Source organism: Rutidosis leptorrhynchoides, chromosome 1 (genome assembly GCF_046630445.1).
Source record: "Rutidosis leptorrhynchoides isolate AG116_Rl617_1_P2 chromosome 1, CSIRO_AGI_Rlap_v1, whole genome shotgun sequence".
In the NCBI taxonomy this organism is placed as follows: domain Eukaryota; kingdom Viridiplantae; phylum Streptophyta; class Magnoliopsida; order Asterales; family Asteraceae; genus Rutidosis; species Rutidosis leptorrhynchoides.
The window spans coordinates 33,591,506-33,618,484 of record NC_092333.1 but is presented as its reverse complement, the minus strand read 5'-3'; the positions used below and the strand labels follow the sequence as shown (position 1 = coordinate 33,618,484).

Here is a 26,979-nt window from a genome sequence, read left to right as displayed (position 1 = left end):
AATCCTTGATATTGACTTTAAAGATTGAGAATTACAAACTCATGGAATTCAATGATATCTAAACTCGAGCTTGAACGAGAAAATATTTTGATCAAATTAAAACTGATTTGTTTTCTGAAAACCTATTTTTAATACATTCATTACCATTGAACGTAAAATTCTAGGAATTCACCTGGAATTCATTAGGTCACCTGAACAAAATAGGTGTCAACCGTAAGAATGGTGGTTGCATAGCATGGTCGAAGACAGGACTTTGTGCCAGACCGAAAAACTATAGGGTAATCTTTACTATTTCTCCTACAAAGGATAATAATTGCATCCGACACGTTGTGGACCATGAACAGCTGGATGTCATTAGACATTGCCTTAACATTTGCTTGTTCAACGCTTTCCTTTACAACCGGACGGTAGTTTACTGAAAGGTAATATACGGGACAAGTAAACTGGACGTGTGCTTTCCTAATACAAGGTTAGCAAGTGGGTGACACAAAACCACAAGTTTTGAGCTAAAATTTTAAAATCTGAAACCCACAAAACTCACAAAAACATTTTGCAAACACCGGTGAAGGGATATTCCGGAAAACTTATCTAGGGTAAAAGCTAGAATGAATTTTCAAAAGATCAAATGTTTTCATAAAGATCCAATTTCCTTAAAGGAACTAAATTTTCATAGTCATGTGAGACTGTAAACCACATCGTTACTATCATTGTTTATAACGCCGTATCAAAATCACTGCTGTACAAAGTGTGAGAATAAAAAAGTGATTGGAGTGAAGTTTGTTTTATTTCAAGTTCCGTATTGCTTGAGGACAAGCAACGTTCAAGTGCTCCAAATGAACATATATTTAGTCGCAATATCATCCCAATATGTAAAGTTTTTAGTTGTAATTATTCTATTTTTAAGTTGTAATCGTTTAAATAAATAAATGTGAAGACGAAGCACGAAGATTAAAGAATTGAAGAAAAAGTGCCACTAAAGCTTGAAAAGTGCCACTAAAGCCATAGTGCACTAAAAAGTGCCACTAAAAGTGAGTTAAAGACTTGCGCGGATTTTGGGAGTTAAAGAAAATATTTTTTTGTGCAAATTACAAGCCGCGGAACGCAAAGTACAAGATATCTAAATGTACGAAAGGACGTTCGAAAATTCGGAACCGAGACATAAACCGAGCATCAATGCGCGAGTCAACGGGCCTAAAATTACAAGTCAACATTGCACAAGAATATAATATAATATATATATAATTATATAAAATTATATATATTATATTATATAATAAATAAATCAAGCCGCCCACGTTTTTAATCAAAAATGTGAGCTGGTACAGCTGGCCATGCGATTGCATGGCCAGGAAGAGCGAATTTCATGCGCTCGCATGGGAGCAAGAGGCAGGCCAGGTTCTATAAATTGCAAGTTTTCTGGCCGAATGATACACACCTTCACACTCTTCTTTCTTTCTTTCTGTAAACTATATTTATATTTATTATTTATAATATTAAGTTTAAGTCAAGATTAATAATAATTGGGTTATTGTAAGAAATGTTTTATGGGTTTTAAAGTTGAAACTCTGTCCGTGTAACGCTACGCGATTAATAACCACTGTAAGCTATGTTCTTTCTTTTTTAAATTAATGTCTCGTAACTAAGTTATTATTATGCTTATTTGAGCCGAAGTAATCGTGATGTTGAGCTAAATATTAAGACGGGGTTATTGGTTTTTGTACCATAATTCGGGTTTAGACAAAAGACCGACACTTGTGGACATTGGACTATTAATAGGTGGGGGGTATTGTCTAATTGAATGACAACTCATTGGAACCTATCGAACCTATCTTCAAATTATTTAATCTAATAATTATTAAATTGATTACGAATGTCCTATTTAGTGACGTTTATACGACATCGTTTACAATCATTTAATTAATCAATTGGATTGGGTAATTGATTATTCATTATGGCCAAGTGAATAAATTAATGTATCATGGTCTAATTAAAACATGGGTGGATTACATACAAGGATAATTAGTGTAATTGTAAACAAAGTATTTAAACCTTGGATTACACGCAGTCGATAACCTGGTGTAATTATTAACAAAGTATTAAAACCTTGTTACAGTTCGAATCCCTAATTAGTTGGAATATTGGACTTCGGGAATAAGGTTAATTTGACGAGCATTTTATAATTATGACCGATGGACTATTATGGGCAAAACCCAGATAGGTATCAAATAATCCAGGACAAAGGACAATTAACCCAGAGTAATAAATTAAAATCAAAACGTCAAACATCATGATTACGGAAGTTTAAATAAGCATAATTCTTTTATTGTATTTCTCATCGTACATTTTAATTATCGTCATTTATCTTTGGCTTTATTTAAAATTGACAAACCGGTCATTAAAAGGTAAAACCCCCCTTTTATAATAATAATATTACTATATATAATTATATATATTTTATATAAATATAGTTGTTAAAAATATAGTACGTAATCAACCAGCTCCCTGTGGAACGAACCGGACTTATTAAAAACTACACTACTTTACGATTAGGTACACTGCCTATAAGTGTTGTAGCAAGGTTTAGGTATATCCCATTCTATAAATAAATAAATACAACTTGTGTAATATTTCGTCGTATTTCGTAGTAAACAATAATAGTATTTCGTACACCTCCGCTAGCACATCAGCAGGATTTAAAACCCTTGAAAATTTGATTTTACTATTTTCATGGCGTCTCAATTTTATTTTTAATTATATTTATTTTTAAAAAAAAAATTCATATGTATTGGCCGGAGGTCCACTTGGAAGCAATCTCTCTATCCGTCGTTCGAATAGAGAGATGACTTTATCTACTTTTGAGTGTTTTCACTCTGGGTGGAGAAATGACTTGTCTTTATTATAGGATAGAGGAAGGATTGTCTACATCTCACCTCCCTCATACACTAATTATATGGTATTGAGCTTTGTTGTTGTTGTTGCTGCAGAAGATGAAGATAAAGGCAACAATATTTTTTTAATTTTTTATTTAATAGTGAGGTCTACCAAAATATGCTAGCTGTATTGTTGAGTTTTTTGTTTGTGTTTAAGCTTTACTTTACGGAGTACATATTTGTTTTATTTGATCTTTTTAATAATTAATCAAATTAATTTTTAGGTTTTAGATTAGATGTAGTTTAATGTAATTAATAATAATAAAAATATTTTTAATTTAGTTGAAAAGTAGTTAAAATTTTTTGAAAAAAGGTATCACTGTTGGAAGTGTTTAGTCCTGAAAAAAATACTGGTGTGACGCTGATGTAGCAGTAGTTCTGAAAGATTAAGTTGTCACCATTAGAAGCACTCTTATGTTTATCCACACCCACACCAAGAAGAGTACTGTATAATTTTTTTTTACCGCACATAATTTAACAAACATATAGTCGGTTATTACTCTGAACACTACTAGAGTATTAAATTAAACTAGGTTGGTAGCCCGCGCTGCGCTGCGGGTTTGAACAACCATAAATCGATGATACTATTATCTTAATCTAAGATTCTGTGTATAACAGAGTAGTAGAAACGTGTAACTGAAGGCTAACCCGATAGCTTTCCCAATAGATCTTTTAACACCTCAAACTACTGCGTACACTACTACTATAAGTTTCAATGTCAAGACAGGTAAAAAGTAGACTATGAAAGAGCTTACACAAACACCAGAAAGTGTGGCCCACAATTAGGTAACCTCTGTACCTCAAAGTGTCTTCATCACCATCAATGTAGCAAATTGATTCGAGGATCATAAGTCTTCAAAGCCTTCTCATTATCCTATTGTAATCTGCAATAGTACCAGAATATTCATATACCATGAGCTTCACCTCAATGTACCCATTACCATTTACCATATTCAACAAAAATAACATATTAATTATTGTAATACTTAATGTTATAATACTAATCTAAGATTTAAACACTATTAACACCAAACGCATTCCAAATTCACAAACTCAAATGCAAAACATATGTATTCCAACCCTGATAGAAAAATTTCTTCTGGAATGGACGAAGAATATTATTAAGTAGGTAAAAGACCAGAACAAAATCTCAATGTCGTATGTAAATCCACTAACTACAGTTCTTGTAATTCAATAATTACTTCTTTCCTGGTAGTAACCGTAATCAATTTTATCATTTATAAAAGTAGTAAGAAATTCAACATTAAAGTCTATTCAGAAAAGGTTAAGAGTAAATCAAAATAGAATAGAAGTAAATTCCTTCCAATTGCATCCAGTCAACTACCCTTTGTATGAGTAAATTTTTGTCATTCTCAATATGGCGACTAAACTTTAAAAACTATAGGCTGCTTACACTTAGTTGGTCCTTTTGTAATACTAATGACAACTCAACATAAAAGACAGACTACAAAAAGGATCAGGAATATCAGATGAACTACATTATGCGAGATAAAAAATAGAGCTAGTGTGTTGTTTAGGCTCACCCGAAGTTGTTACTCTTTTGTCTTTATAGTCCCGGTGTCATTGTCATCTACATAGTAACATCCTCATGTATATTACCTCCGATACCCATTTATTGTGAAGGTATGGTTGAACAGTTTATTATGACAACCAATTTAAAATGAGCATCTTATGTAATTTTCATATCATTACAGCGTTTCGCATGAGAACGCAGTTTGTTTCTTTTATATATAGCTATAATTAGTGTAGATGGATAGCACTTTTTAATAACTAGCATAATCGACAAACCGTATTAAAACTAAGTTGCATGCTAGTAGCATAAATCGAAGCCGAAACTTACTTTTTCAGAAACTGTACTTAGATAATATAGAGTGATAGTTGTAGTTAATGAGCATGGAAAGGATAACGAAAAAAATTACTTTCCCCCACTTTCCCCCAAAAAAGTGTTTATCTCTTGATTATATATATATATATATATATATATATATATATATATATATATATAATAATAATAATAATAATAATAATAATAATAATAATAATAATAATAATTGAATTGTTGATAGCTTCGAAGGGTGACAAACCTGCTTTTCAATCCACAACACAACCTCCATGATAATGTCATTGTGCATTTCCCTGTATGTCGACTGAGTTGGTCCAATTTTTAACCTGTCATTACAGTACATAATATAACACATTTTTCGTTGTACTAAATCATGCAATGTTAAAAATCAATCTGACCAGAATACAAAAAAAGAACACACTTTTCACATGTCTATCTGACATAAGATGAAGATTGTAAATTAGACAATGTTTTAAACCATTGTAACCTTCAAATTAAGCAAAGTATTAATCCTAAAATGTCACATTCAACCATGTATAATTTGATCATTACATGTTTACATCAAATACTTAAATATTTTCTTAAAAAGTTAAATCAAAGAAAAACTCAACATCTAAACACTTACCTTCTCAACATGCTGGGCATCTCCAAGCACACAACCCTTTAGCTTAGGTCGAGGAATGTGTGGCAGGTTCACAGTACCACTGAAACACTTATCCTTCTATGGATCATAGTTTTTCAAACCAATCTGGAGTTCAATGGTCTCAGTAAGGTTGCATTTCTTCTCCTTCGCATCAGCAAGAACTGAGTAATTGCCTCTCTGAGGGCTTAAGTTTGAAGCTCACTACAAAATCAAATTAACCATAATTTATAACAAACCATTTCTACAAAACAACCCCTTCGGATATCATTTAAAATTTGCCCAAATAAAACATACACAACCCAAGTTTATGTTATGGGTATAACTTGGCACCATTAGACAATCATATTTATTCGTACTATGATTCACTGTCAAGTTATGCAAACATGGCATCATAACATACAAAAATCAAAATTGTGTGATAAAAATCATTTCCCTATTAGCCATTTATTAGCAGAAAATAAGTACGTTCGACATAAGACAATGCATACGTGATTTTCAGAGCGTTGGTTGACCTATCTTTTAAAAGAATTATATTTTAGCCAACAAAAGTTACACTTTAGAATTGTAAATTGTAAATAAGTTTTAAAAAGTACATAATTAACAAAATAATTTACCATAAAAATTCCAGGATCATACAACACTTGAGGGTAATTTGGGAGAAAATGTCAACTTTAAGTCCAATTCACAAACTCAATCAATGATTTGTAAAGCAAATTAACTTACCAACTATGATAGGATCTCTCTGGTTAAGCTTATCCCTACAATCAAAATATTGTACTAATTCATTTTCTCATTAAAAGTAAAGTATTAACCTTTTTTCTCAAGAATTAACATTTTTTCAAAACTATGAAGATCATCAATCCTGACATTCAATAAAAATTTAGTATTGAACAAAAAAAATTGTATAAATAGCTTAAAAATCAAAGAAACTTTGACTGAGGCAAATTGTCGAACACCTTCTGTGCATCTTCATCAATACCCCCAAAATAGAACTTAAGGGCTAATTATCTGGAAAACCCCTAACTTTTGTTCCAAGTCGACATTCTATTATCGTTGTGTGAAAAGAAAATAGAAAATGAGGACCAAAGACTACAAAACAATAATAATAATAATAATACAAATATAAACCAAACAAAAAATAAAACTACAAATAACTGCAAACCAACACACCTGCAAATCTTTCAATAAAATTAAAGAAAATAATAAACACATACGGAGTAAAAAACAACTTTCAAAAACATATGCTTAAAACATAAATATGATTGTTACCTCTGGGGGTTTCATTTTGAAGCAAAAAATATCAACTAATTCGTGGGTCGTTATCATCGGGAAATCTGGAAACTCTATTGGTGAGAGGAGGCCGGAGCCGGGGACGACGGCGAAGACAAAGACGTTGGGGTGATGGTTATTGGTGAAAGAGAAGGAAGTGGCGATGCTGACAATGATGGCGTTGGTGGAGATAGTGGTGATGGTGAGGACGGCGCCGGTGTAGAGTTGACATAAGCTTCTGGGAGTGGTGAGGGTGGAAGAGAATGGGAGGAGTGTGTGGCAATGGAACGGAGTATTAGACTTAGATTAAACTATCGATTTAAGGATATGTTATTAGGGTTAAAAGGAAAATGGGTCGGGCTATGCGAGGAATTGGGTGTTAATAGTAGGTACTGTTAACGTTTGGTATTAGCCAATGATATATTGACACCATTTACCACAATTTATATATATATATATATATATATATATATATATATATATATATATATATATATATATATATATATATATATATATATAAATTATGTCGAAAATAGTACTCGTATGCAAAGTCGTCACTCCATAAATATCAACATCTTCATCAGCTGAAACTCCACATCTTCAACGCTAATTTCAAATCGTATTTAGCGGAATTTGTTTTTCAAATGCAAGGAGGATCAACTGGAATCGGTTACGGTCTGAAATATCAGGTAGGTTAATTCAACTAACCCTAATTTCAATCAATCTACATTCAAAACAATAATTCATCTATATATTCATATCAAATCCATATACATTTCCTCAATTTCTGATTTCATTACAGGCAAGATGTATTTCTGATGTGAAAGCCGATACAGATCACACTAGTTTTCTCACCGGTACTCTCAATCTCAAAGAAGAAAATGAGGTTTTTATTTTATCTGATCTCAGATTGAAAAATTATGTGCTGTTAAGGGTTTATATGTGATTGAATTGTATCTCATTTTTATCTTAGGTGCATTTGATTAGACTTTCATCTGGTGGTACTGAACTTGTTTGTGAGGGTTTATTTTCACATCCAAATGAGATTTGGGACCTTGCTTCCTGTCCGTTTGATCAACGCATCTTTTCAACGGTTTTCTCTTCTGGTAAATCATTGGTTTATTGTTGTGATTTTATAATCTGTATATGGTTCATTACAATTGTGAATAATTGTTCGATTTCAGTGTAATTAGAAGTAAATGAGTTAGTTAAAGTAGCCTGCTATGGGATCTGAGACGAGATTTTAGATGAACTTATCTGAGATGCGAACTTATCTTTTATAACACTACATTATATCACTATACCCCTGTTAGGAGTGGCATGAGTGTAAAATGACAATATTTATACGTTCAAAGCCTACATAACCCAAGTTGCTTTATGTATACTTTCTTTGAGAGGTATAGTTGTGTAAAAGCTTTAATTTAATCTGTGTTGTTAAAGGTGAATCATATGAAGCGGCCGTGTGGCAGATCCCTGAATTATATGGCCAGTCAAATTCTCCTCAGTTGGAATGTATTGCTTCTCTTGATGCACATAGTTCAAAGATTAAGTGGTGAGTTATGTTTATCTCAAGGCTCGCAGTATCTGTTTTCTTCTTTCGTATCCTCACATGTAGTAGTGGCATATATATCACATAGATGTTGATTGATGAAATTTTAATGATATTAGAACTTCTAGTGTATCAATGTGTAATTTTATATTTGAAATTCTCGTGATCAGTTTGATGCCCTTCATTTTGGTCTACTATAAAAAACGCCCATGAAGTTTTAATCTTCTGTAAATTTCTTATGATTCTTATTTATGGAATATTGATAGTTGCTGACATACAGCTGGTTGGCTTACATAATTAAATCTAGGGAACCTGCAACCTTCAAAATACTACGTGTCTTATTTGAAGTTTGTGTAAACAATGAATTGTTCTCTAAAACCTGAACGGTTTCTATAGATTTTACGGCATTGCTTCTACAACTGAAGTTGTATCGAATCTGTGTTCTTGGTGTTACTTGATTGACATTTCTTATACTGTACTACATTCAGTGAATTGTACTTGGGTAAACGTCAGATTCATTCCCTCTCAAACCTTCATAAAGGATTTTATCTTATAATTTGAAGTCTAATGAAACTTAAAATTTCAGTTTCAGTTTTTATTAATATGGGAAGGATGATGTTGATTCTTTATTCCTTCAGTTAACTAAATCACATACAGAGGTTATGAATCATGGATTGATATTTTCGAAAATCACAATTCTGAAACATTTTAAAGATGTTTTTCCACATACACATACTTGATGTATTCTATTTTCCATGGAACATTTATTTGATCAACGAAACATATGGCAGTGTGCTTTGGTGGCCGTCTGGAAGACATGATAAGCTGATTAGTATTGATGAGCAGAATATCTTTCTTTGGAATTTAGATTCTTCAAAGAAGAGCGCACAGGTATAAGAGGATTCTGTGGACACTTATCCAGATATGTAGTTTTGCTCTCTTCACGTTGATACCTCTCTGATATGAGCTAATAGTAGGGATGCTCTTTATGATGCACATATTTGTGATGCTCTTTATGTTCTAGATGCGAGCAAACTATTTTTCTTGCTTATCGTCTCTTGAACATTTTTCATTATTGTATGTTTTCAACTACCAGACGGCAATTGTGAACTTTATAAAGGTTGTGCTGCAATATTTAGGTACAATCTCAGGAGTCAGCTGGGATGCTTCATCATCTTTCAGGTGGTGCATGGGATCCCCATGATGTGAATGTGGTTGCATCAACCTCTGAATCATCTATCCAATTCTGGGACTTGCGCACAATGAAGTATGCTCCACATTTGATTTTAAATTATTTTACCCCATTTATTTATGTGCAATGAAGTATGCCCCACTTTTGATTTCCATGAGTTATCTAGAACTATGTTTACGCATCTACATGAAGGATATTGAATTCTGGCTACAAAAAAGTATATATTGTAGCCGTGTGTAGAAATCTCTACTTCTATTCCATCGCAATTACTTCATGTCTATATGTAGAGGTGACAAAATACGTAGGTGGGTTATTTTTTAACAAAGGTTATTTCTTGTATGAATCGGGTTGGGTCGGGCTGACTCGAAACACCTAATTTCCCGTCTCAATCATAATCTTATCTTTTTACGAATAAAATGATTTAGGAGAGTTTATGCACTAAAAGTACACTTTTGCCGAATTTGACACTTTTGAACGGTGTGACCCATTTGACACGTTCGAATGGTGTGACCCATTTGACACTTTCCCTAATTTCCTTGATTTTTCTAACATTCGCCCATCGGAGTTAAAACATAATTTAAATTTTAATATGAAATTTATGAATAATTGGGTTGGAGCTACCAGTTCTATTTATATGTTACCATCCTCTTGATAAAGCAATTGGATGCTCTTACATGCGTAGAAATTAGTGAGTATATTGGGCTCTTGATGTTTCTAGAAGTAGATGAATGTATACAGGGATGATAGTGTCCGTTGACAACCACAATATGTGTCTGCCGTTTCATCTTGGTCATGATATTAGATAACATTTGGTTTTTGGGATCCTTTGGAAGTTTATATATTATCCTTCCTTTTATCTTTACAGGAAAACAAATTCAATCGAGTACTCCCATGTTCGTGATATAGATTATGATAGCAAAAATAAACATATGCTTGTAAGTATGTTGATTCACATTAAGTCATACTTTAATAATGCTTCTGTACTACCATATAGTGTCATCAATTTTGCATGTTATCTTACTCTTTTATTGGATAGTCATTAATTCACAAACAATACAGGTAACAGCTGCAGACGAATCTGGTATAAATATATGGGATCTTAGAATGTTAAAGGCCCCTGTTGCAGAGCTCCCTGGGCATTCACACTGGTAATATTGCACGATGTAGCTATGTTATTTTTCGCAAAAGTAAATAATAAAAGAAATAAAATTATCTGTAATTGGTTAAGCTCTTAACACCTGTTCCCACTCATTTTCTCTTATCTTTTATTGTCTGATCACCAGCTTACACATATAACTGTGTCATTTAATTTGGCAGGACTTGGGCTGTTAGAAGTAATCCCGAATATGAAGGACTCATTCTTGTATCTCTCTCTCTCTCTCTCTCTCTCTCTCTCTCTCTCTCTCTCTCTCTCTCTCTCTCTCTATTTATATATTTGTATATATATTATATATATTTCACCTTTCCCCCAGGGCACTAACACCTGCTGATGGCATTCATTTGCAGAGTGCAGGAACAGACTCGGCTGTCAACTTGTGGTTTGCCTCTCCTCCTAGCAACGATGATTTAGTATCTGAAAGGTATTTTTCCTCCATACCATAATTTATTTATACATTTTCCCCCTTACCATAATTTGTTTATATATTTTGTTTACAGCTCGCCAAAACCCAGTGCTAGACGGGCAGAGTCCTTGCTCCATTCATACAGTGACTATGAAGACAGTGTTTATGGTAATATAATCTTAACTCTGCTTCGTGTCTTTTGTTTATTTCATGGAGTTTTAACTTTCTAAATTCTATGAAAATACAGGCCTAACATGGAGTTCTAGAGAACCTTGGTTATTTGCATCGTTATCTTATGATGGGAGGGTAAGATATTTTACATTGTTTATATTAGGGATAATGACAATCCAATAATTGTTGTATCATGCATGCTAAAATATGTGAATTCGTTACTGCTTCCAAGAAAGTGTTTCTCCCGTCCTAGTATCAAGATCAAATTGGGTCATGTGTGTGGGTAGGATCCTTTTAGTACAGGTCAAAAGAACCAGATTTTGTTGACCTGCGAGGACTTTTTGTCCCTTTCTAATGCTTTAAGTGTGATTTATATATACATGACGTAAGTCGAAGAGACTAATGAAGTGGTAGTAACTTGTAAGAAGCGTATAATTTGGTTAATCATGATATTGAAATCGCGTTCTTGATGCTAATCAGGTAGCTGTCGAGTCGATAAAGCCGCATCTCCCTCGAAAGTAAAGACACCCTCCATACCTTGATGCAGTTTCTTGATCACTTATCGTCCTTTTTGTGAGATTCTGAATCTCCTCATTACATATGCAGAGTCTTTGTTATATGATTCATACCATATCAATGTAGAAAATTGTAACATCACATTTCACCTCTTGATTCTTGTTGGTCATGGGAGCACCGCTCCATCCGTGCTTTAAACTAGCTTTTAAATTGTTGGTTTCTCTTGGCACATCCATTTGTGCTTAGTTAAACGTTGTATCTCCGTTTAATCATTTTTGTTTGTTTCAATTTTGTTAATGAGTTGGTAAGCAACCAAATTTCAATTCGTCTTTTGCTAATGGTGAGGAGTATCCCTTTGATGTATGCGAGTCATTTAACTTTGTGTTGCTGTTGTAGCTTTCAAGTTATAACAGCTTATTACAATTCAATAACAGTTGTATTCATATATCTTGTTAATTTCATTGAAGTAAAGGTGACACTATTGCATTCGAAGTTGCAAAGGGTATATTCGTAAATTTAGCTATTTGGCCATGTTGCACAAACACAAACATCGGGTCTTAGTATGTGCCTATGTGGGCTTGCCTATTAACCAATCAACTCATTTCTCTATGCATGTTTTTCATACTTAAGTTGTTCCATTTCTTCTAGATCGGCTGTTGAAATGACAATGTGTGTTCCCTGATCGAGCCAAAATAAACCGAGTGCAGTGTAAGGTTAAATAACTTTAATACTCTGGTTGGGAACTGTGAATAACCTTATATGAAATGTTGATTTTGAACAGGGTGGTTAGCGCTATTGAGTGTTCTTAAGAGTTGATCAATTGTCGAGTGAGATGGTTGTGAATTCTGGGGTGGAGTGAGTTTAACTTTGGCGATTGAGAGGTATTAATAGGTGAGGATGTAGGGTTAAATGAATAATCGCCCACTTCTAGAAACTCGACGGTTATTATGCACAGTCATCGTCCACGTCCGCCACTACTATTATATTAAAGTACGAATTAGTCAGAGGTGGTGAGACCAAGTCCTTCTAATCATCTTACCCCGTGAGAAAAGTACCTTCCATCACGTTAATACAAAATCAATGCCAAATATGTCAATAAGCACTAGGTTCCCAATTATAGATGCACAAATCGGATAAAAAACCGGATTCGGAAAAAAAAAACCGGATTTTTTTGTCCGGATTTTTCGGAACCGGTTCCGGATCCGGTTCCGGTTCTCGGCGTCGGATTTTTTTCGAATTTTTTTCCGGAACCGGTTCTTTTTCGGATCTCGATCGGATTTTTTCGGATTTTTCTTGGACTAGGATTCGATTTTGCGAATTATATTTTTACCGGTTCTATTTTTTTTAACGTTTGACAACAATAATATAATCGGTATAAAGAAAAGTTATAACGCTCAAGTGCTCAACACAATAAATAATATAAATAACAATATTCAAACAATACAATTATATAAATAACACTTTTATTCGAACGATACAATAATAAAAATAAAAGCACTTTATTCGAACAATAAAAACACTTTAAAATGTCAAGGTTGTTAAATTGTTCTTCACTCATGTTTAGTGCAAAGTTTGCCATCTTATAATTTCCCAACTCGCTTGTGGGTGCAGATGTTCGTGCGCGTTTGGAAGCGTCTTCACGTACCAAGTTAAAAAGACTTATTTTGAGGTCTCGGCTCCTTCGAGAAGATGATCCGGGTTGGTCAACAATTGGGTTTGATTGTCGACCAATGAGCGGTAACGGCTAAATAAGAATTTGCCGTTCCATGTGGTGCGCTCCAAAAATCACAAGTTATAGAAACCCTATGTTTATATATTCGAAAACCTTCAATTATTTCAGTTTTAGTTTTTTTCCATAATTTAAAGGCGTCACGTCTTAAGGTAGAACGACTTACATTGCTATATCGCGGTTGTAGTCCATAATAAATATGAGAATGTTTGTTGGTGCATTTTCAACCAAGGCATTACCATGTATTTATAATGGACTTTGTGGGGTTAAAATGGTAAAAAAAAAAAAAAAAAAACTGCAAAAAAAAGGCTGAAACTGCAAAAAAAAAAAAAAAAAAAAAAAAAGGGCTAGTTTTTTGAAAACCGGATCGGATCCGGATCCGGATCCAAACCGGATCGGATAAAATCCGATTTATATCCGGAAAAAATCCGGTTTTCTTGAAAAACTGGATCCGGGTGGAACCGGATCGGATCTCGGATCCGGATCCGGTTTTTGCTGTGTCCGGTTTTGCTTGGATCCGGTTCCGGATCGGGTCACCGGATCGGATCTGGATCCGGTTTTTTTGCCCATCTATATTCCCAATTATGTACTTGCACAATAATTTCTATAAAGTTTTTGTGAAAATAATATTGATCGTGACGAAAGACACGTCATTATTGCCCATCACATCACGGCTTACGGCCAACTTCATGAAATGCATCGAACTTCTTATATTAACTACATATTTTTTGGAACAAATATTTGTAAAAAAATATTATTCTTAAAAATTAAAATTTGACGAATGTCAAAAATATTTTTATCACTAACTCGACGTTCTTTTAAAATTAATTGAAACTAAACTAAACTAATTTAATGGCAAAAAAATTCGTGTATGCCAACGGGAGGTCACACCTCAATTTTTAACTATATACGGGATATACCACTAAATATTTATAGTGTTACTAGAATCTATCTATCTATCTATACATTATTATAAAGTGCGTGCCAATAATCCTACGTGTCAATTTATTAATTAATCTGAATTAAATTTTCACACGTGTCAATTCTTCAATTAAACTGAATTAAATAATCATACATGTCATTTTCTCAATTAAACTGAATCAAATAATAATAACTTCCTAAAATAACTCCCCTAAATTAAGGTATGTAATTTTCACGGTAATCTCTGCCTTCAATTTTAAAATTGAGGTTTACTTGACCGATCAAAATCATTAATTAATTTTATTGATTTATAAAAAATAATATTTTAACACATAAAATATGAAATACGCCGTATAATTTAACTAACTGATTATATTAATTTGTCGTGGGATTAACTTGAGAGTCTAGATAAAAGCCACACGTGATAAACTTAATAATTATTTTTAAATAAAATTAAATTAGTTAATTAAACTTTATAATTATAAACTAATCGAAATGTTTTATTCATATATAAACCCAAACCTATTGTATCGATCTCTTTGTGCTTTGGTTTAAGGTTCATAAAACCTCCTAATAAGATATGTTCACTACTTGATCTTCAAACAATAAAGAAATAAAATGTTAGAATTTTTATGACATACATTATTTGCATAAGTATAACTATAAAGATAATTCGTATATAATGTTGACACATATCACTTTCTTTATAATTCTTAATTTTTTAGTTATTGATATATTTTTCGAAACAAAATATCAACTTAACTTTTTAGGAAAATATAAAAATAAGTAGTCACATAGACATTAGTTAAAACGTATATTTAAAACTTTTATTCAATAGCCGCTCATAAAACACTATTAGAATTAAAAAACTTCTTTAAAAAAGATGAAAGTATACTTACTATCATTAATAATTTAACATTAACGAAAACGTATATTTACAACTTCAATTTAACAGACGGGCTCATAAAACACTATCAGAAAAAACAACTTTAAAAAAAAAATGAAAATAATACTATTATTATTACAATAGCGAAAACGTATATTTACAACTTACGTTCACCGGACGAGTTAATAAAACGTTATCAAAATTAATTTTTTTTAAAGAAACTTGAAATAGATTTTATTGTATATTTGACATTAGCGAAAACCTATATTTACAATTTCCGTCCAATGGACGGGCTCATAAAACTAGTAAAATGCATAAAACATATATAGTCTTGTTAGGCGTTTAGCTAAAAAATAGTGTTCGTTAGCGTGACATTCTTCAATAGTAGTGTATGAAGTACTATTGATCACGAAACTTGTAAAATTGTAAATAGTATAGGGACCTAATTGTAATTTACGTAAAAAATCCTTTGGTTCGTCGGATATCCATATCCATTAACCAAATTTGATAATCAAATTCATTCCTCTTTCGATAAAGTCTCAACCTAAACTCCGGGGTTTCAGCGTCCGTCTGGCCTATTTTAAGTTTTCGCCATTCATCTAGAATCAGCTACGTATCAGTGATTCAAGTAAGTTTTTCATCAAACTCTCTTGTATTTTTTAATCTTAGTGTTATTGTTGTAATTTTTCAAATCTACGTTTAAACCCTAATGTTAAAACCCTAGCTTATACTATGTATAAATTCCTGCGTTCCAGACTAACAGACGGTTTATTCAATGAACATATGTAACTGGTTTTACATAAATTGTTAGTTCAGTATATAAATACTGCCCTATCTTAACAAAGGCTTTATAATATGAACGTACTTAAATTAATCTGATACGAACTCTTAGTTTGGATTTATAAATGATCAATTTCTGAATTATGTGAACTTATGTATATGATTATACTCCGTAATTATTATTTATTATTAAGTGTTATAGTTTGGTTTGATAAATAAATGCTCCATCGATGTGCCCTGTTATAAAAAAAGTGCTTGATTACATGACATATGTAAAAAGTAAATTGTTATTGTAATAACTAAAGGATTTATTATTGTACTTCCAAAAAATGTAGGTTTGAGATGGGTGTAGGTGAAGAAGAAAGTATCGAGCAAGCAGCTGCAGCTCGACGTGAGAGGTTAAAAGCATTAAAAGCTGCCCAACAACTTCTCGAGAATCCCGAGGATGATGGAGCTCTGGTTAATGTTGAAAATGGAGCTGATGATGAAGAGAAGTAAGTATATACAATTGTTATTCTTTTCTGTTATTTAAATGTTGAAATATAATTTTTTTTGTTGCAGTTGATATACATGTGACCAGAGAAATTTGAAACTAATATTCATTTAGTTCTTTCTAAGATTAGATTAAGAAGATCATATTTTAAAGCTGTTAGTAGTTGTTTCCATTGTTTCAACTTGTTACCTCTGGTAGATATATAATCACTAGCCAGATATCATAAATTGTTTATTTGTTTTACTATTTAGCGCATTTATAAAGAAAATCTACTGTAAGCTACATTTGCTGCAGATACATTCATTTCGAAATGCATATCTTAATCCATGTGGTTGCCAATATAACTAGGAGTCGGAGATGTATGCGTACACACATGCATACGTGTTTGATGCCTACATGTCACATGATTAATATAGCTACGTGTTTTAAAAATCTTTTTAAATGCTAACAAATTACTAAACCTTTGCAGTGATGTTAATGTGAAGTTTCGAAACTACCTGCCTCATGATAAACAGCTTCAGGAAGGTAAACTTGCTCCACCAGAGTTACCAAAGTTTGAAGACCCTGTTGCTAGTGAACCTCCTGTTGAAGAGAAAAAAGAGGTAAATTGCGGCTTCTGTGTACTCACTGTTTTTTTCTTTGTATAGGATCGTGTTTTTTGTTATCTCACATACATAAGTGTATAATGAGATCTTGAATACTCTTCAGGATCCTTTTTTGAACATTGCACCCAAAAAACCAAACTGGGATCTTAGAAGGGATGTAGAGAAGAAACTTGATAAGCTTGAAAAGCGCACCCAGAAGGCCATCTACAAACTCCAAATGATGGGTATATTAATCCTTGCTATATTTGTGATTTCAAGCTATTTATCTTTGGTTTCTTATGTTTTTGTTCATCTGTACCTATATCATTGCTTGCTCGTTGCCATTATCAAAGAGTGTAACATCTGCCTCCGCCTCCAGCTGTATGCAACTATGAACATCTTTATTGGTAGCTAGTGCTCTGTTGTATAATTACAAGCTATAAGATAAGATGTATATATACACTATAGATATAGGTGGCAAAATAGACTGGTTGAACGTGTCTGTCAGCGTTTAAAAAATAATTTGTACATATGTTTACCTGCAACACTTTTTGTTGAACTCTTTTCAAAACGAACGTTAGTATGTTGGATTAGTATGTCAGATTTTGGTGATTTTGAATTTGTTGACTCGTTCTGTTTCATAACTAGAAACTTATGTATTACCCATCTGTTGAGCCATCATAGATAAAAGTATAATCATTAGATTATGGCTGACCTATAATTTAGTAAATGGGTTGAAGTTGCCACCTGTATTATACATCAGGTTGCATGTAGATAATAAAAAATGTATAAGCTCATGAAAAATTGCAATATATGAGTAACAGCTAGTCCTCCAGTTAGCAAAATACTTGATAATAACTTAGATGTGTGTCTTAACACCTGATTGTTTGCTTTTGACTACGTGTTCATGTGAGGTCAGATAGTTAGTTTTGGATAATTTGTTACCTATTTCTATATCGACTAGTAAAGTTATACAAAGTATTATTCAACAATAACTTCTTTAACCTAACATGAGAGATCTCTCTCATCTCACAAGAATGTTTTTGAATATTATAAATTTCTAATCTGTTCTTAGATCATTACAAATTCAAACGGAAAAGACCCATAGCCAATTGTTGCTGCATTCACCTTTTTCATGACATTGATTCACTAGACACTTTTTCTACATTTTGCAGAGCAACAAGAAAAGGAAAAGCAGTTGGCTGAAGAAGATGGCGGAGATGGCCCAGTAGACGATTCTGGGAATTAGAAATTGGCTTAAATTTTAGGAAACAAACAACCTTTAAGGTATAACATCTGTAACACTTAAGCCTGAACTTGCCGGTTGAGTCTATGATCCGACTAGGTTTTCTTGGTTATGTTGCTTATAAATCGATACTGTATGCTTGTAATTTATCTCATGTTTCTTTCTTTAAAAATGAATTTATTTCGCTAAATCTTGAAAATGTTACATCCATCTATCCTAATAACATTTGCTATACTAGAAGATATGCTCTGGTTAAAATCTGGAAGATATTTGTACTATATATCATACATTTTTTAGGAATGATATGGTAGTGGCCATGGAAAGTGTTACTTTTGCTATATTCTTTATTCTGTGTAACAAAAGATGCTACGTTTATTACCATATATTATCCCATATGATATTAACCTTTATGCGCGAATATTACTAGTGGATTAACACGACAAAGTGTTAAGTTTTTAGGTAAAACATCGCAATCGTAGTTTGTGTTGGATAAGGAATTCAATTCCTTGCGAGGCCTTGTCTTCTAGAGGTCCCCTAATTTTTATACTTCTTCAATTGCATTTGTACTTTGCTTGATCTTGATGTGACCAAAGTTATGCCTTTTTTTCAAGTTAACATATAAATGAAATGATGATAACTCTGAAATGTATATCTACACTTTACAAAGTGTAAAGTAGATGGAACAACTCGATTGTTGTGATGTCACTTTCATTGAGGGCCTAATACGTTTGCTTTCAGTTTTCAGTACTATTTATTTAGGTCGTTTAAATTGGGTGGCGATTTTTTATATGTCGTTTTTGATAAATTCAGCATAACATGACTAACATGTTAGTGTAAACTTGTAGTGAAGTTATCAAAAATGATGTCAAATTTATCATTGCTCATTTTAATCACATGTTGAATTGTTTAGTATTTTATACTATATAATAATAATAATTTATTTATGGAGTATGGAGTATTCTACGACCAGTTCGTTGATAAAATTTGAGCATTGATCAATTCTTTTTGGGGTTGCACTCAAGTTTATGAAAAATCACTTTTGGACCGAATTTTTTTTTAATTACTTGATAAAACTTCAACTTTACAAAATCATTTTCATAAAATATTTAAGTAATCCACAATATTTATGGCGAACTGTAATGAAATATGAAATTAGATAAGTTTTAAACTAATTTGGATAAATACTTTGTTTTATTAAGATCTAGAAAGTTTTATTTATTTATTTATATCTTTTTCCATCTATCTATGTGTGTATGAAAGTAGACCAAATCAAATTCATCGGTTCATTCTTCATTATTTCGGAATATCTTTGTACGCGAAAAGCCGAAGCGACTTTTCAAATAGACTTTCTTAATAAATAAATATTTTTGTCTCGTGAAGATACATTCAACGTCCAAGTATCATATTTTCTCATTTTAATTTTAATTTTAATAAATAGAAAAATACTATCATCAACCACACAAAAACCGATTAACCAAATCGTAAATGAAAAAAATAGTTGAACAGAAAACCCCCCGAACCGAATGTGAATTTGATAGTTTAATTTTAACAATACTTTAGAGAAATATTTCGATTGGACACAGAGTTTTACCTTAAATCAAACTGTTAATGATTGAATTGATATCTAATTACTAATGACTTAAATATTTTTATTTAATTTTATCATTATTATCAAAATTTATAGATTAAGTTTTGGAAGTTTAACATAGGCCTTACATTTTTGTAGTTGTAAGTTGTAACTACTTGAAAACTATCTCAGTAACTTGCTAATAATTACTTCCCTAACATTTTTTTACTACTATCATTTATGCACACAATATCTTTTGAAAAATCCTTAAGTTTTAAGTTTTAACAATGTTATTTACCAGAAATTTTTAAAATACGTACATAATCTACTATTTTTACTCTAAAGTTGTGTAGATAACTTGCTTTTTGACATAAAATTTCCAATTGTCGTTAACATGTCTTGTTCAATCTTTTTTTTTTTTTTTTTTGGTAAGTGAGGAAACCCTTCTATAAACGAGCACATTGACTCCCCCATAGAAGGTAATACCTCGGGTAATCAAGCCCCCCGAGCGCGAGACTTGGTATTAGGTGAATTGCGCATTATGCTCACCCTCTAGTCACACTCCCTTTTTGAACAATTTGACATAGTCAGGAATTGAACTTGAGTGGTGTGCTTCATTGGACAACTCAATGACCACTCAGGCAAGCCTGACGTGGTTATGTATTGTTCAATCTTTTAACACAATTATTGAGCTATCATGATTTATATAGTTTTAGAAAAATAATTATGCTTATATTGTTTTAGAATAATACATTTTTGCTCAATAGAGTTTTTCATACGTTTTACTTAGCTTTGTAAAATAATATCGTTTATTTGAAAAAACTTTTACATGTTTTTACAGTATTTTAAAATTAAAGTCATAAAAATAAAAAATCTTATATACTAAAAGATAAGAGAGAGAGAGATAATAAAGAGTGGGAGATACTTCGAGAGATAGAGAGAGCGGCAAGCAAAGGAAGAACTCGTGAGATATATACATGAGATTTCAGGGGTGATTTCAAGTGGGTCTAACGGAATCCATCTAACATCGTACATGTTTTTCAACTACCTAGAAAATTGGTCGTTTCCTGAACTATGGAGACTCTTCAAACTTTATGACTCAGTTCGTGACAGCTACATTGCTAAGATACGGCTCAGAAACGGACAAAGATTCGCCTCCGTCAGATTTGAGGATGTCAGGGATGAAGTCGTGCTCACCAGATTGCTAACCTTCGTCAAAGTTGGTAATATCCTTATAAAGATTTTCAAAGCTCATGACAAAAAATCAAACCTAGTACCACCTATCATAACATATCACACCAAATTCTGGCCAATAGTGGGGATAGAAACAATGATGGACATGTTGAAGACGACCAGACCTTCAAAGATGCAATCAATCAAAACATAGGTGATCTGAGAGACATACTTTCGAGGTCAAGAGCAAATGAGAGGGTTACAAAAGAGGATAAGGCTAAAGAGAAGTATCGAACGATGAATATTAGCGATGAAGGTACAAATAAACATGTCCTGGCAAAAGCCATCATTGGAGAAGTGGAACAGGTGGCTATGCTCGATCACATTGAGGATTTATGCAATACTGAAGACCTCTACAATTATTCCATAAAATATCGTGGGTGACTTGAAGCCATGATTATCTTTGACACAATAGAAACAACGGAAAACATCATAATTCACAAGGGTCATACCATGCATAAGTGGTTGAACAGTATTCGCAGGTGGAATGAGTCATATTGGAATCTTAATCGATTAACCTGATTGACAATTACTGGAGTTCCGGTATCGTGATAGACAGAAAAGACATTTACATCGATAACACATTGGTGGGGCACTGTAAGGGAGCTAGAAAACTCTCACTTTCAGTCGACCAAAACCAAAACCTAATTGCAGGAAGGGTGCTTACTAATGTGATGGACGACGAGAAGCTGATAAACGATTATGTCTTATTTTCTCATAAAACAAAAGCTATCTATGTTCATAAGAGAGGATGCCAAGGACATTATGGAGATTAATTTCAATAAATATGATAGTAGTAAGTGGGATTTAGATGAAATTTCAAGCCCAAAGTCTAGTGATTTTATGGGACTTTTTGTTGATGAAAATCTTGAAGAAGATGAATTCCCAACTGATGACGATTTTCTCATTTCCTCAGACAAGCTAATGAAGAAGTCACAAATGATGTTCTTGATAATGTTCCAGATTATGTTTACGACAATGTTGAAATGTCCCGTTCTTATTGATTAAAAACGTTCCATATTAATTGATTTCGTTGCGAGGTTTTGACCTCTATATGAGACGTTTTTCAAAGACTGCATTCATTTTAAAACAAACCATAACCTTTATTTCATCAATAAAGGTTTAAAAAGCTTTACGTAGATTATCAAATAATGATAATCTAAAATATCCTGTTTACACACGACTATTACATAATGGTTTACAATACAAATATGTTACAACGAAATAAGTTTCTTGAATGCAGTTTTTACACAATATCATACAAGCATGGACTCCAAATCTTGTCCTTATTTAAGTATGCGACAGCGGAAGCTCTTAATAATCACCTGAGAATAAACATGCTTAAAACGTCAACAAAAATGTTGGTGAGTTATAGGTTTAACCTATATATATCAAATCGTAACAATAGACCACAAGATTTCATATTTCAATATACATCCCATACATAGAGATAAAAATCATTCATATGGTGAACACCTGGTAACCGACATTAACAAGATGCATATTTAAGAATATCCCCATCATTCCGGGACACCCTTCGGATATGATATAAATTTCGAAGTACTAAAGCATCCGGTACTTTGGATGGGGTTTGTTAGGCCCAATAGATCTATCTTTAGGATTCGCGTCAATTAGGGTGTCTGTTCCCTAATTCTTAGATTACCAGACTTAATAAAAAGGGGCATATTCGATTTCGATAATTCAACCATAGAATGTAGTTTCACGTACTTGTGTCTATTTTGTAAATCATTTATAAAACCTGCATGTATTCTCATCCCAAAAATATTATATTTTAAAAGTGGGACTATAACTCACTTTCACAGATTTTTACTTCGTCGGAAAGTAAGACTTGGCCACTGGTTGATTCACGAACCTATAACAATATATACATATATATCAAAGTATGTTCAAAATATATTTACAACACTTTTAATATATTTTGATGTTTTAAGTTTATTAAGTCAGCTGTCCTCGTTAGTAACCTACAACTAGTTGTCCACAGTTAGATGTACAGAAATAAATCGATAAATATTATCTTGAATGAATCCACGACCCAGTGTATACGTATCTCAGTATGGATCACAACTCAAACTATATATATTTTGGAATCAACCTCAACCCTGTATAGCTAACTCCAACTTTCACATATAGAGTGTCTATGGTTGTTCCGAAATATATATAGATGTGTCGACATGATAGGTTGAAACATTGTATACGTGTCTATGGTATCTCAAGATTACATAATATACAATACAAGTTGATTAAGTTATGGTTGGAATAGATTTGTTACCAATTTTCACGTAGCTAAAATGAGAAAAATTATCCAATTTTGTTTTACCCATAACTTCTTCATTTTAAATCCGTTTTGAGTGAATCAAATTGCTATGGTTTCATATTGAACTCTATTTTATGAATCTAAACAGAAAAAGTATAGGTTTATAGTCGGAAAAATAAGTTACAAGTCGTTTTTGTAAAGGTAGTCATTTCAGTCGAAAGAACGACGTCTAGATGACCATTTTAGAAAACATACTTCCACTTTGAGTTTAACCATGATTTTTGGATATAGTTTCATGTTCATAATAAAAATCATTTTCCCAGAATAACAACTTTTAAATCAAAGTTTATCATAGTTTTTAATTAACTAACCCAAAACAGCCCGCGGTGTTACTACGACGGCGTAAATCCGATTTTACGGTGTTTTTCGTGTTTCCAGGTTTTAAATCCTTAAGTTAGCATATCATATAGATATAGAACATGTGTTTAGTTGATTTTAAAAGTTAAGTTAGAAGGATTAACTTTTATTTGCGAACAAGTTTAGAATTAACTAAACTATGTTCTAGTGATTACAAGTTTAAACCTTCGAATAAGATAGCTTTATATGTATGAATTGAATGATGTTATGAACATCATTACTACCTCAAGTTCCTTGGATAAACCTACTGGAAATCAGAAAAATAGATCTAGCTTCAAAGGATCCTTGGATGGCTTGAAAGTTCTTGAAGCAGAATCATGACACGAAAACAATTTCAATTAAGATTTCCACTCGAAATAAGATTGGTATAGTTATAGAAATTGAATTAAAGTTTGAATATGATTATTACCTTGTATTAGAAAGATAACCTACTGTAAGTAACAAAGGTTTCTTGATCTTGGATGATTACTTGGAATGGATTTAGAAAACTTGGAAGTAAACTTGCAATCTTGGAAGTATTCTTGATTTTATGAAACTAGAACTTTTGAAATTTATGAAGAACACTTAGAACTTGAAGATAGAACTTGAGAGAGATCAATTAGATGAAGAAAATTGAAGAATGAAAGTGTTTGTAGGTGTGACGACCCGGAAATTTCCGACTAATTTTAAACTTAATTTTATGTGGTTTCGACATGATAAGCAAGTCTATTTAATTGAATCTTAAAATATTGAACTGTTATTTGATTAACCTTCGACCCGTTTCGACGACTCACAATACGATTGCTTGTAAATGGATATGCATATATTTGTATATTATAATATGAAATAGTATATATTGTAGTTGCTATAATTAATTTTGTAAAAATAATAATAATATATAAAAGTATTCTATATATAAATAAATTACATATAACAAATATATTTTGTAATTTCGAAGTTATTTAGTAAGCAAAGGTAACGCTCAATTTTTTCATTCGATTGATAGTAAACGAGTTAAAAAGGAACTTAAGTGATTTTAAAATAAACGGTGATCCAAAAATGAGTTTTATAAATTATAGGCTTATTAATAATACATTTAGAAGTTAATTGATAAATTTTAAAACTTTTTATATTTTACTTGGGGATTGGGAGTGAATAATTAATTTAATTTTTATTTAAGAGTTAAAGATCGAATTTTATGCCATAGTGACCAGAATAAATAAATGGACTTAATTTAAAAATTAGGGATTTTTAGGAACACTTTTATATATTAACTGTTTAGCAAAGGATCCCATATAATTGGATGTCGATACAGAACACTCCAAATCTCCGGTTGCTTCACTGTATATAGGATTATTGGGAATTATTGTTTCTTAAAGTTGCATTCACATGTTTGATTATTAGTATTATAATATATTATTAAATTATATATGATTATTTATATATATCTATAATTCTATGTATTCTATATATACATAAAACTTGCAGAGATAAATAATGACCATCATATTCTTTCTTTCATCAACCATCTTCTACTACCACCATGAACCACCACCGGCCACCATACATCACCTTTGGTTTCCCTCTCTTCTTCCTTTACCGCCACCATCTAACATCACCATCACCCCTTATTGTCGTTGAATCGAGAACCACTTCTCATTACACCCATCGGCCACCATCACCATGGTCACGGCCACCACCACTGAAGACCAACTATCGAACCACCTTCTTCTTCGATCCACAACCACCATCACTCCATCGTGAATCTACTGTTTTGGTTTCCTAAAACGAACAAAACCCACCAGTTCTAACCTCTCTCTATCTCTCTCTATTTTCTTCTATGAACAACACCACCATCACTTGAAACCACCATGATCTGTCACTACTGTGAGCACAACCAACGTCACCATCTTCATCACCTCACGGCCATTACAACCACCATCTATTTTTCTCTCTTCTATCTCTATATCTTGTCTTTGCAAATCACAACTACCATCATTCTAGTCGATCGACTTCTTCTGTATATGTTCCTGTCCACAAACAGCAATCCAAATAATCATGAAATTGATAACGAGTATGATCTTGATATGAAGAAACTGTGATCGAGCATGAGTAATATTAAGATGATGGGTTACGATTATGATTGTGATTTTATGATGAGCATGGGTGATGAATTTGTATGATAATGATAACAAAGCAGAAGATGACTTTTATACATAAAATCATGATGATAATGGAGGATATCGTGATGTTGATGGTGGTATTATGAACAACACGATGAGGATGATGATGATTGACGATTATGAATGATGATGATGATGCGATTATGATATATGATGCACGATGAAGATTAACTGCAGATGTACCTGTTGTTGCTTTCTGTTTACTGAACGACACCTAAAAACACCACACAATCGTTTTACATCATCGCCAGGCTGTTACTTAATTATTTCTGCTACAACAACAATTTATTTGATATAATAAATCGCATATGTTCCTGTGGATTAACCAAAAGTCTTTTTTTAAATTATCTTGGGCAAATTGATCTTGAATTGGGCTTTTACAGTTGGACAGTTATTTTATCTATTTTCAACTTGGGCCGAGAGTTATAGTTTCCATTGGGGCGTGAACTCAATTACTTGTTGGGCTGTGTCTTATTTTCGTTGGGCCAATAAACGGGATATAGATATATAAAGTTAGGATATAATAGAAAGATAAAGACGGAGCATTGGTGAGGGGTGTCAGTGGATGAGCAAGAGGTCTTGGGTTCGAGCCCAGGCTGAGGCAGTTTTATTTTTTTTGAAAGCTTACACTCTTAAGGTAGTATTACTTAATTATTATTATTATTATTATTATTATTATTATTATTATTATTATTATTATTATTATTATTATTATTATTATTATTATTATTATTATTATTATTATTACTATTATTATTATTACTATTATTATTATTATTATTATTATTATTATTATTATTATCTTGATTTTTACTAAGTTAGTTTACCTTATTATAATAAAAAATAAATATTATGAGTATTATTATATTTATTATGAACATAAGTATTGGTATTAAAGTTATTATTATTATTATCATTATTACTTTTATATTGACAATATTATCATAACAAATAAATATTTTCCATATAAGAGTATATTTTTTACAA

The 26,979-nt window shown here is 32.2% G+C and overlaps 2 protein-coding genes across 2 annotated transcripts; both read left to right on the top strand.

The window, feature by feature from the left end:
* The first annotated feature begins 7,272 nt into the window (after positions 1 to 7,272).
* Positions 7,273 to 11,366, top strand: LOC139856387 (WD repeat-containing protein DWA2). Its single transcript, XM_071845475.1, has 12 exons — positions 7,273 to 7,398; positions 7,512 to 7,595; positions 7,683 to 7,815; positions 8,150 to 8,261; positions 9,050 to 9,149; positions 9,398 to 9,525; positions 10,316 to 10,385; positions 10,510 to 10,598; positions 10,768 to 10,813; positions 10,957 to 11,030; positions 11,107 to 11,180; positions 11,260 to 11,366. Exons 1-12 carry the CDS (start codon positions 7,354 to 7,356, stop codon positions 11,364 to 11,366), a joined length of 1,062 nt encoding a protein of 353 aa, XP_071701576.1. The 5' UTR covers positions 7,273 to 7,353.
* Positions 11,367 to 16,356: 4,990 nt separating this feature from the next.
* On the top strand, positions 16,357 to 18,418 carry LOC139858689 (uncharacterized). The gene is made up of 4 exons (XM_071847522.1): positions 16,357 to 16,509; positions 16,978 to 17,110; positions 17,217 to 17,337; positions 18,268 to 18,418. Exons 1-4 carry the CDS (start codon positions 16,358 to 16,360, stop codon positions 18,339 to 18,341), a joined length of 480 nt encoding a protein of 159 aa, XP_071703623.1. The 5' UTR covers position 16,357; the 3' UTR covers positions 18,342 to 18,418.
* The last annotated feature ends 8,561 nt before the right edge of the window (positions 18,419 to 26,979 follow it).